We start from the raw sequence: 13,190 nt of genomic DNA, 5'->3' as shown, positions 1-13,190 counted from the left end.
TTTTAAATCTTGGGCTAAAAACCAAGACCCTCAGAAAACAAGTGGAATGCCTCTGGCCGTCTCACCTGCATCACGCGGTTCAATATAGCAGCAGTGCTGACTTTGAATACTACTCTAACTCGCACAAGATGTTCAGTGATACATGGTTACTCTTATGTCCACTTTTTATGAACTAGACCAATAAAATTACAGAGATATGATGGTTATTCAACAAAAAACCCCAACATGGCCAAAGTTCATTGACCTTACATGACCTTTGACCTTGATCATGTGACCTGGAACTCGAACAGGATGTTCAGTGATACTTAATTACTCTTATGTACAAGTTTCATGAATCAGATCCATAAACTTTTAAAGTTATGATGGTAATTCAACAGATACACCCAATTCGGCCAAAGTTCATTGACCTTTGACCTTGGTCATGTGACCTGAAACGCGCACAGGATGTTCAGTGATACTTGATTACTTTAATGTCCAAGTTTAATGAACTAGACCAATAAACTTTCAAAGTTATGATGGTAATTCAACAGATACCCCCAATTCGACCAAAGTTCATGACCCTAAATGACCTTTGACCTTAATCATGAGACCTGAAACTTGCACAAAATTTTCAGTGATGCTTGATTACTATTATGTCCAAGTTTCATGAATCAGATCCATAAACTTTCAAAGTTATGATGGGAATTCAACAGATATCCCCAATTCGGCCAAAGTTCATTGACCCTAAATGACCTTTGACCTTGGTCATGTGACGTGAAACTCATGCAGGATGTTTAGTGATACTTGATTTACCTTATGTCCAGGTTTCATGAACTAGGTCCATATATTTTCTAAGTTATGATGACATTTCAAAAACTTAACCTCAGGTTAAGATTTCGATGTTGATTCCTCCAACATGGTCTAAGTTCATTGACCCTAAATGACCTTTGACCTTGGTCATGTGACATGAAACTCTAATAGGATGTTCAGTAATACTTGATTAACCTTACGGCCAAGTTTCATGAACTAGGTCCATATACTTTCTAAGTTATGATGACATTTCAAAAACTCAACCTCAGGTTAAGATTTCGATGTTGATTCCTCCAACATGGTCTAAGTTCATTGACCCTAAATGACCTTTGACCTTGGTCATGTGACATGAAACTCTAATAGGATGTTCAGTAATACTTGATTAACCTATGGCCAAGTTTTATTAACTAGGTCCATATACCTTCTAAGTTATGACATCATTTCAAAAACTTAACCTCAGGTTAAGATTTGATGTTGACGCCGCCGCCGCCGTCGGAAAAGCGGCGCCTATAGTCTCACTTTGCTTCGCAGGTGAGACAAAAATGATTAAATTAACTCTAATTTAACTGGCCTTTTTCAGACCAGGCTTTTACAGGTGGGAGGGGGAGCAAGTAGCCAATTAATATGAACTTTGTCTTTAATTTCATATTTCTAATTTAATCAATTCATCAAATTGCATGCAGATATATCAAGTTGGACTATCTCAAGAATTCATGCAGATATAAATGAAAAGTGCACCTGTAGTGGCAGTTGTAGTGCCAACATCTACCAGTTGTCCACCGTTAGTAATAGCTCTCACTGTGATGTCATACTGAGATACAGGATTTAGTCCGGTAAGGATGGTGTCAGGGGTGCTTGACAAAGCCTGCTGCACTTGTCCATCTGGTCCAGTGTAAGCTACCTGATAAGTACTGGTATCTGGGATAGGGGTCCAGTCCAGGGCAATTGTGCTTGATGTAACTAGGCCCACATTGACTGACGTGCCAATACCTGGAAGAACAGATAATTGAAAGAACTTAAACAAACTTAAGACAAAAACTTCAGAAGCATCACTTTTATCTTGTCTTAATTCAAAAATCTTTATTTTTAACAGAGAAGAAATTTCTGTCTATTTCACTTTTCACTTCCAGTAAGATATTTCATAAATAAGAACTTACCTTTTACATAAATCTATTTTCTTCTGTGGCCCAGTATTTTGGAATTCTTTGCCAGTTAATATGAAAATTTGTTGTTCATTTCATATTTCCAAACATAACTTCAGAAATATATTAATGATAATTGAACCCATTCGTAAATATTTTTATAAATAATTTAAATCATACCACTTGTGTCTCTATGTCTTTTTATGTTTTCTACTTGTTCTATTTCTAATCAGCATTTAACTCTAGACTAGTGAAGTATAGGCCTAGACCTAAATCCATTCACCATGGCAGATAATACAATCACAACTAGAGCTGGGAAAGAAAAGAAAGAATCAACAGCCTCTCTGATCTCTGCTGTCATTAAGGATATTCTAAATGACAAGCGATTCCTGGACCTAGTTACAAACCATGTTGATACTCAACTCAGCAAATTTCAATCAGTGCTTGAAGAACAACAGGCAAAGATATTGGAGTTGGAGGTGCAAAATGGAAAGAAATCACATGAACTTGGTCAACTAAAGTCAAAACTTGATCAACAAAGCGACAAATTACGGAAACTATAACATGAAACCAACAAGCAAGAGCAGTACAGTCGCCGCAACTGTTTGCGCTTCTTTGGTAAAGAAGAATCAACAGATGAAGATACTGACATGAAGATTATTCAGCTGGCAAATAAATCTTTAGGATTGCCATTGACCAAGGATAGCTGGAAAGAAGTCATCGCGTTAACTTCAAAGCCAACATGACGCCCGAGGAAAGGAAGAAACGAGTACGCCCAATCATAGCGAAGTTTGTTTCTTATCGTAAAAGATCAGAAGTCTTAAAACACAGAAGAAAACTTGCAGGTCTACGGAAATCTATCCAAGAGGACCTCACAAGTGAAAATGCCAAACTCTTGCAAAAGACCAGAGATAGTGAAAAGGTCAAATTAGCGTGGACTCGCGATGGTCGAATTGTTGCATTGATTCCAACATCGAACAACCTTGCAATAACAAAGATCATCTCATGACTAAAAACTTATATCATCAGCCAACTTTGAATTACGTAAACTGACATCCTGGTTTCAGAGCAATAAATTACTTCTCATCTATGAAAAAACTAATTATATCATATTTCGTTCAAAGAACAGGAGAGTCCCCGAAAATCTTGAAGCAATATTTGTTGAAAATACTACACTTCAATGTGTTCCATCGATATCCTTCCTTGGTATAACTGTGGATGAGTTTCTGAACTGGAAGACTCATATTAATAATATCTCTTTAAAAATATCAAGAATAATATTGACATATTATATAAACTAAGGTGTTTTGTTCCATCTAAGATATTAATGTTATTGTACAATTCAATCATATTACCACATTTATTATATTGCAATATCATTTGGGGTAATTCATTTTCATCTCATTACATCAAATTAAAAATTCTTCAAAAGAAAGCAATTCGAATAATTGCTCATTCTGATTACAACGCTCATAGTAATCCTTTATTTGTACAATTGAAGATTCTTCCAGTTCAGAAGCTTGTAACACTAAACACACTCATATTTATGTTTAATTTTCATATTGGTAATGTTCCTCAAATCTTTAAAAATATGTTTGTAAATAATTCTCTCATCCATTCGTATAATACAAGGCAAAGATTTTTATTACACAAACCACGTGTACGCACTACCAAAACATTGAATTCATTTTTGTATGTAGGACTAAGCAAATGGAATGGTTTAGATGATAATATCAGGTCTAGTACCACTTTGTCAAGGTTTAGGGAATTATGTAAAAGAGATTTTTTTCAGAGACTTAACCCATTGTTGATGTATTGTTGCATTCTTTTTAACCATCTCCTTTTTCTCTCCTTATCTTCTCTCTCTCTCTCCCTCCTCTCTCTTCCTTTTTTTTCTAGCTTTCTCTACCTCACTTTCTCACTTTTCTTTCTGCATGATCTGCTTTCAGATGATAAGGATATGTGTTTGTATTGTGTGTTCAGTGTGGGTGTGTGTGTGTGTGTGAGAGTGTTGAATGATGGCCAGCCAATTTGTTTATCTTTTTTTTTTCTTTCCCCGCCCCTTTTGTATATTATGTATTGTATTGTATCAATTTTAATGTGTTGTATATATGTTGGGCCCCAATTCACAAGCACTGCTTCTTATAGGGGTCCAAACCTTTCATTTAATTGTTTACATTGTATTTTTCTTTGTTTTTATGATTGGTTGAATAAATAAACTGAACTGAACTGAGAAATATATTTTGTAACTATTGATATTAATAATAACAAGTGGAATGCCTCTGGCCGTCTCACCTGCATCACGCAGTTCAATATAGCAGCAGTGCTGACTTTGAAAACTACTCTAACTCGCACAAGATGTTTAGTGATACATGGTTACTCTTATGTCCACTTTTTATGAACTAGACCAATAAACTTACAGAGATATGATGGTTATTCAACAAAAAAACCCGACATGGCCAAAGTTCATTGACCTTACATGACCTTTGACCTTGATCATGTGACCTGAAACTCGAACAGGATGTTCAGTGATACTTGATTACTCTTATGTACAAGTTTCATGAATCAGATCCATAAACTTTCAAAGTTATGATGGTAATTCAACAGATAACCCAATTCAGCCAAAGTTCATTGACCTTTGACCTTGGTCATGTGACCTGAAACGCGCACAGGATGTTCAGTGATACTTGATTATTTTAATGTCCAAGTTTAATGAACTAGAACAATAAACTTTCAAAGTTATGATGGTAATTCAACAGATACCCCCGATTCGGCCAAAGTTCATTGACCCTAAATGACCTTTGACCTTAATCATGAGACCTGAAACTTGCACAAAATGTTCAGTGATGCTTGGTTACTATCATGTCCAAGTTTCATGAATCAGATCCATAAACTTTCAAAGTTATGATGGGAATTCAACAGATATCCCCAATTCGGCCAAAGTTCATTGACCCTAAATGACCTTTGACCTTGGTCATGTGACGTGAAACTCATGCAGGATGTTCAGTGATACTTGATTAACCTTATGTCCAAGTTTCATGAACTAGGTCCATATATTTTCTAAGTTATGATGACATTTCAAAAACTTAACCTCAGGTTAAGATTTCGATGTTGATTCCTCCAACATGGTCTAAGTTCATTGACCCTAAATGACCTTTGACCTTGGTCATGTGACATGAAACTCTAATAGGATGTTCAGTAATACTTGATTAACCTTACGGCCAAGTTTCATGAACTAGGTCCATATACTTTCTAAGTTATGATGTCATTTCAAAAACTTAACCTCAGGTTAAGATTTTATGTTGACGCCGCCGCCGTCGCCGTCGGAAAAGCGGCGCCTATAGTCTCACTCTGCTATGCAGGTGAGACAATAAAAGCCAATTTTTATAAAGCACTTTTCCCAGAATGGCCCAAAGCGCGTTAAAGCATATTATTACCCCGGTCATTGGATTCATTTCAATCAAGCACGAAATTGTCAATTAATTTGGGTTGGACGTACTATATGGAAATTTTGTCCTTCTTGGCTGCTTCCCTCTCAATGCTTTTTTTTCTTGTAAACTTATTATGTCTTTGATGATATGTATTCTTTCTTCCTCATGCATTTTATCATATCTTCATCTTACGCAGAGAGAAAAATAAACAGTGATGAAGACAAGGAATATATATTCATATCAATAACATGATTAATCAAAGTAGTAATGCAAATATGGGAAGGTCTAAATATTCATAACAGCTATTTACAATCTTTCTCCGGTATGTAGACAAGCTAAATATACCAACCTGTTGTAGCAGAAGCTGAACCAATTGGGATGGTCTGTCCATCCACTGTAGTACCAAGAACAGTTATTGTGTACGTTGTACCTGGTTGTAGACTATCAATAACTGCCGGGGGTACAGGTGAATTGATAGACCCAGTGTGTAGGCCATCGGCACTGACAAAGTCTATGCGGTATGTCAAGGCGTCTGTTATCTCTGTCCAACTTGCGCTGATTGAATTTGGAGTTGTTTCAGTTATTGTAACTTGTGTTGGAACTGCAAAAAACAAGATCACCAAGATGCATTAGCATACATATCTGTAACTTCTGGAGGTTTTCATGGTGAAGCAGAAAGAGTGCAGCATTTTCATGGTAAACCATGTATTCTTGAGTGGGCATGTGTTGTTCTTCAGGAGAATGACCACCTAAACTCATAATTTCAAAAAAAATGTGTTCATGTTGTCCTCAGGAGAATGAGCTAACGTAAAAAAATCTATATACCCTAACACGGTTCCCTGTGCACAGTGCGTTGCAGTGTTATGTCTCCGATTGGCTCGAAAAGTCACAACACGAAGATATGACAACCTAATATATGACTTGCAGACGTCAGAGTTGTTGATGTCAGTACACACATACGGAAATAAGGGGTTTGCTATACAGTGAAAATTATTACCATTCCCGCAATGCCGCAACTCTGATCCCTTATATGCAGATGTCATGTGACAGACGGACCACCATTATGTGTTTCAGAGAGCAAATCAAGTTGATAGTGAATGAATCATACTAATCATAATAGATGAAATTTCATCTTGAGTGCATTTTCAGTGAGTTTTTCCTATGGATTTCGTAACTATTATTTAGGGAATATTTACCTGTAGTAGCGGTAATGGTACCAATGGCTGATTGCTGTCCTTGGTTAGATGTTGAACGTACTGAGATATCATACTGAGTGGCAGGAGTAAGTCCAGTAAGGATGATGTTGGGGCTGGTGCCTGAGGAAACCACTCGTTGTGTTCCATCTGGTGCAGTGTAGGTTATCTCATAATTAATGTTGTCTGGCAAATTCGTCCAGCGGAGAGCTATTGTGTTTGGTGTTACCGAATCCACAATAACCTCATTCAGAATACCTACAATTTAAATTTATATCATATTAATTGCCTTCACCTGCACTCATTTACATTATTTGAATTGACCTAAACATTCAAGAGATAATCCCAACGACTTTTTTTTTCTTTTCAACACCAGATGAGTACAGGGTTTATTACGTTCAAAAAAGAATATGATTGAGTCATCAAAGGGCATAAGAAAATGAGAATGAAGACAAAAGTACAAAAAAATTGCAATAGGCAACTATACTTCTGAACTTTAGGAAAATGGATTTCTGTATATAAGATAATACTCTATCAAATGTTTAAACACATGGTTTCAGACTTTGGTACCATTTTGGGCTGCATAACACTACCAAGAACCATCGACATTGCCTTCACATTTGCAAAGAAAAATAAAGGGTCGAATGTTGTGATTGAAAGATAAATTGTGTACGTACCTGTTGTTGGCGTGATGCTTCCAACTTCCAATGGTCCACCTCCCGGGAAAGCCACAACTCGAACATCATACATTGTAGCTGGTGTGAGTCCAGTTAGTGTGGTTTGGGTGTTTTGTGGTCCATTAGAAACTATAATTTGTTGTTCCGGTTGAGTCGAGCCAGTAGGCCTGTATAAAACCTGGTAGAAAGTACTACCATCTATCGCTGTCCAGGAAAGTGTAACCGTGCTATCTGTAACTGAATCCAATGTTACCGTCGTATCCAAACCTGGTAAAAACATTGCAAGATAAAAATAAGTCTCCATCCAACTAAACTCAACAATGTAGAGCAAAGAGTAAAATGTAGTTTTATATGTACATGTAACCTAGATGGACATACTTTCTGAAGAGAAAGAAATACAAAAGAAATCTACGAACAAAGAGCTATCAGAGAGGCCTAGGAAATCCCCCTGACCATCCACTTCATTTTGAGATTGATGGCTTTCCGTCAATTTTATTACTGAATTTTTGTGTTTCACCTGCCCTCATAGAATAAGGACAATCCGTATTGATATTATGATATTCCATTCTAATTAATAGCTGTATCATGCAATTATCAAGCAGCATACAACCCTCAATTACACACAAACCCAACCTTACACACACACACATACACACCCACCCCCACTCACTTGCACTCTCAAGCACAACAAAACTCAGTAACTTCATTAATTTGTGTTTGGGATGACCTACCTGTTGTACCTACAGCTGATCCGACGTTAAACGTATTTGTGCCGTCTGTTCCTTGCACTGAGAATGTGTATGTTGTCTGTGGTTGAAGCCCAGGCACAACGACAGCTGTGTTGCCGTTCCCGTCTGGGTTAAAGGAACCAGTATGAGAACCATCGGCACTGATGTACGAGATTAAGTAGTCTGTGGCTGCCTGGTTAAAAGTCCATGAGAGCGTTGCTGAATTTCCAGTTGTGCTGTCCACAGTAACGCTGCTAGTACCTGGTAGGCTATCTGAAATGATCCACAGTCAGTGTTTCATAATTTACTTTAACAGATACAAAACCTTAGTATACTTAGGCCTGTATGCTGAAGTCTGGTTTAACTTAAACTCCAGTTTTGAGTTGTGGTTTAAGTATGGATAGCCAAATGTTACATAAACATAATTGTGTAAGAAGTATAAATAGATGATTGTCTTCACCATCGATGAATCGGAAAGGAGCATATGAACATAAGAAACATACAACTTTCTAAAATCTTTGACACTTTCGGCTTCCCATAATTTTAGCACAGACCATGGTCTAAGTTAAAGGTCAAGTCCACCCCAGAAAATTGATGATTACAATGGATAGAGAAAAATCAAAAGAACATAACAATGAAAATTTCATCAAAATCGGATGTAAAATAAGAAAGCTATGACATTTATAAGTTTCGCTTATTTTTCACAAAACAGTTATATGCACAACTCATTGATGTGCAAATGAGAGAGTTGATGATGTCACTCACTATTTCTTTTGTTTTTTATTGTTTGAATTACACAATATTTCAACTTTTTCAGATTTGACAATTGGGACCAACTTGATTTAACCACAAACTGTTAAAGTATTGGTAATTGCACATGTTCAGGGGAGAATAAAATTTTGTTTCACATGATGATGAGGAGAAAATCAGAATGTTTCTTATTTTATATAATGATATAGAAAAGAAATACTAGGTGGATGACATCATCACTCTGCTCATTTGCATACTGACCAGGATGTGCATGTAACTATTTTGTGAAATTAAGCAAAACTTTAAAATATCATAACTTTCTTATTTTACAACCGATTTTGATGAAATTTTCAGTGCCGTGTTTGTTGAATTTTTGTCTTTTTATTCAAACCAAGTTTTTATTGGGGTGGACTTGTCCTTTAAACATGATTTAAGAATACCAGCCTTAAGATTTAATAGCGTTTCTCTCAGAGACAATACTGGTAAATGATTATTACACCCGGGTAAAGTACATAATGCTCATGGCTGTCAAATGTAACGTCCCTTTGATAATATGCACTGGCTTCTATAGTAAATATGACCTTTTCTATAAATTGATCTTTATTGAACTATTCCGAGACACAGGTTCGTATGACTTAAATAAGAACCATTTTAAGAAAGAAAATGTAGGAAGGCAAGTGGTATTGGTTTCATATACCAACTACCATCAATTCTTCAGTTTATGAAAATATCCCCCCCACTATAGTGCATATTTAACACTTTTCTTCAGGGTAGTGGAAATATCATTTTCTCTACAATAGTGAATATGACAGAATATTGCTCATGCTTCAGCAAACAATAAAAGGACATAAAATGAAATGCATGGGCACAATGAGAGCAATTGTTTAAAATATTCATACCCAACAACAACCCTTTTAACATGTATGATTACATTTGATGTTTAATTAAATTTGGAACAAATATTTTTTAATTCCTTTTTTTTTCTAAAAGGGCATGGGAGAAGGTTTATTTTCACTCAGTCAAAACAGACGGTCAAAACCTCAGATTGTCTTGATTCTAAGTTTCTAACTCCGTCATGGCTAAAACTACTTGACCAATATACTTATTGTGGTCCCACCATCACTTAATTTGTTGAATATTATGGTGGTGTAACTATCACTTAGGCTAATTCAGATAGAGGGTCAATAATTTCCATCAATACTAAATAGGTTCATTATTGCGGATTGAAATAATCGCTAGAGGGTATTCATTTGTCTCGCAATCTACTATGGTCAACAAGGAAATTCGTGATCACTCTCGCAAAAAGTGTTCACTGGCTTTCTAGGAAATTCGTGATCACTCTCGCAAAAAGTGTTCACTAGCTTACAAGTTCACGAGCTTTCGAGTGCCGCTGCAACTCTTTATCAAGTGACACGGATTGTCCGATATCGTACTCTATTTATACTAACCTCCAAGACCGTACGCACAAACGCGAGAACAATAGGTGGGCACTGATCCGTTGTGTGATTGGTCAGGAGGTATGCAAATAAGCCGGGGGTATATGCAAATACGCCGTGGGTCGGCAATATGCAAATGAGACCAAAATTGGCGGGCTCGCTAGTTTCCCGTGGGCGGGGGTTGACTGGCTGAGCGGTCCCTCGATGGTGGCCGGGAACGATCGGGTCGGCGTGCAGTGCCAAGAGTTGCAGCGGCACTCGAAAGCTCGTGAACTTGTAAGCTAGTGAACACTTTTTGCGAGAGTGATCACGAATTTCCTAGAAAGCCAGTGAACACTTTTTGCGAGAGTGATCACGAATTTCCTTGTTGACCATAGTAGATTGCGAGACAAATGAATACCCTCTAGCGATTAATTTCCATCAAGTTTAATTAGTAGTATTTTGCATTTTGTCACATGATAATTTGGTTCATAAACAGCTCAACTAATCATATACACTAAGTGATATTAGACAAGGTGGATATTACAACGATGTAGGTATAGCATAACCGGTGTGTTGACTCAGTTGGTAGAGCACTTGTCTCACAACCGGAAGGCGGGGATTCAAACCCCGGCCCCGTCAGACCAAAAGACGTTAAAAGATGGGAGTTGCTGCTACTCTGTTTGGCGTTCAACGATTAAAGGGATAGAGCCTCGTCGATCTGGCGCTGCACAGTGGCTGCCGGGCCCACGATCAATTGGGCAAAGCAAACTTTCGGAGTATTTCATTTCATGTCTATTTTGAACAATAAATTATGGATTTTTTTTCATGTAGGTCATCATTAAAGCAAAGAAATTACCACCATTTTAATGTTCTCATCACTGTAACTCCTAGAAAGGATTCTAAAGTGTAATTTATTTTATAACTTCCTTTTATGTTGTATTGACTACCATAAGTTTTCAATTCAGTGGACTGTTTTTTTTTTTTACTTGAACTCGGCATAGCATGTTCTACTGAATATGCAAAGAGCTGTGTCTACCCATCACCATTTCTGCACTTCATGGCACTCAATCCAACTAGTGGCTCACTTCATTTATCATCCCTGTATAACTTCCAGAAGGATTGCTGCATCAAACTATCAAGTAATATATGTTCATCTATATTTTCATTCAATGTTTGATATTTCTTTTTTTATATTTTTAATATTTATATGTCTTTAGTACTGCCAGTGGAGGGTGAATTTTCCATATTTTTTAAATATAGATCATGAAAATAAATCTGAATCTGAATCGACAATTCTTACTGGTTGTTGCTTCATCTGATCCAACAACAGAAGCTTGATCTGTATTTGTCAGTATATCTCTAACGATGGCTTCAACAACAGCAATGTAAGGGGTGTCCGGTGTCAAGTTCTCAAATAATACAGATGTGGTTCCAGCTGGAACACTTTGTTCAAATTGCTGTAAGCCATCCTCACTGAACAGAAGAACCCTGAAGGAGTCGGCAGCGATGCCATCAGTCGACCAGAGTACCTCCAGTTCTTGAGCTGTAACAGCCCCAATATTCACAGTTCCAGCAACAGCAGCTGTATGGATTATGAACAAAAAAATAATGATGTTAATGCAATGCATATTAACCCATTGCATACATGAGGGCTGGAGGACTATAGAAAACACATGTTAATCCAAAAATATTCAGTCTCCAATGGGTTAAAGGAGAATGAAACCTTTGAAACAAGAAAGCTTGTGTAAAAACAGAAAAATCAAAGAAACAGATCAACGAAAGTTTGAGAAAAAATTGAATAAGAAAATTATGAGCATTTGAAGTTTAGATCATTATTGTAATGTAAATCCTCCCATTGGCAATGCGACAAAGATGTGTGATATCACATGTGAACAACTTTCCCATCGGTTTTGAATATATTTCACTTAAAATGCCTCTTTTATCACATCTACCAGTAGATCATTAATTCTTTCTAAAAGAGGGTTTGTAATACAGATTTGCAAAGGATATATTATGGATAAAGAGGTTGTATCACCATAAGAAAGAGCAAAAAGAGACATTTTGGGGGTATTCTATAGTCCATCAAAGGGAAAGTTGTTCACATGTGACATCACACATATCTGTCGCATTGCCAATGTGAGGATCTCCATACATTAGTAATCACAATATTCAAATGCTCATAACTTTCTCATTATTTGTCTGATCTTCCTCCAACTTTCTTTGATCTTATTATTTTATTTTTCTCTTTCCACACAAACCCACTTTTTCCAAGGGTTTCATTCCCCTTTAATATTGACGAAGAGGATAACAACAAGCAGAGCCCGGGGAAATTCTGCAGGTGCTATCTGTAGGAAACTGAAAAAATAAATTTTGGGATACGTGACATACACAAAAGGGTCATTATTTCGGCTTCTAATGTTTATTTATTTCAGTCATTTCATTACAATATGCAGAAGTTTCTGAATATTAGTGAAAGAATGGTTTAAGAATTAAGATCAATTTAGCAAGTATAACACAATCGTGAATTCATTTGGATAAGCTGAATGCATTCTTTGCCATTTCTGGTATTTTCACATGGATTTCTACCATGAATCAGCCAATAACATGTCAGGTCATTAAATGAAACAAAAATATATATATACATTTCTGATAGCCTCCATTTTTTTTTGTATCCGTGTTTAGCAACTATTCAGACTAAGGTCAAGTGCACACTACTGTACGTGATAGTAAGATACGATTGCATTAAGATCCGACTGCAAAAAAGTTACCAATCCCATCTCAGTGCAATCGTATCACAGGCCAGCGCACACATTGCAAAAGCTTTTCAGCACGCTTGATCTCATGGTCCCTCTTCTTTTGTCTTATCAAGCAAGATCATTCCTACACTGTTTATCATTGCAGACACCGTAATTTTCCCTATGTTCACCATGTCCGTACCCAGTTATGTTATTATTCACTCCGGCAGCAATGGTAAGAAAATATTTCGCCCCCCCCCCCCCCGATCATCACGGATCTCAATCAGTAATGATCAGTGTTGCATCTTTGAAGGTGTAAAAGGGGCT

The 13,190-nt window shown here is 36.8% G+C and overlaps 1 protein-coding gene across 1 annotated transcript in view; it reads right to left on the bottom strand.

The window, feature by feature from the left end:
* Positions 1-13,190, bottom strand: part of LOC121422564 (fibronectin-like) — a 32,523-nt gene that overhangs the window by 4,076 nt on the left and 15,257 nt on the right. Inside the window, exons 7-12 of the mRNA XM_041617710.1 lie at positions 11,429-11,710; positions 7,964-8,233; positions 7,233-7,499; positions 6,559-6,813; positions 5,712-5,963; positions 1,528-1,779 (exon numbers count right to left, since the gene is read on the bottom strand). Coding sequence (XP_041473644.1) covers positions 1,528-1,779; positions 5,712-5,963; positions 6,559-6,813; positions 7,233-7,499; positions 7,964-8,233; positions 11,429-11,710 — 1,578 coding nt within the window. The remainder of the gene's footprint in view (positions 1-1,527; positions 1,780-5,711; positions 5,964-6,558; positions 6,814-7,232; positions 7,500-7,963; positions 8,234-11,428; positions 11,711-13,190) is intronic.

The sequence above is a fragment of the Lytechinus variegatus genome, chromosome 10 (genome assembly GCF_018143015.1).
Source record: "Lytechinus variegatus isolate NC3 chromosome 10, Lvar_3.0, whole genome shotgun sequence".
NCBI classification, from domain to species: Eukaryota; Metazoa; Echinodermata; class Echinoidea; order Temnopleuroida; family Toxopneustidae; genus Lytechinus; species Lytechinus variegatus.
The sequence above is the reverse complement of the archived record's forward strand: the minus strand, read 5'-3'. Positions and strand labels throughout refer to the sequence as shown.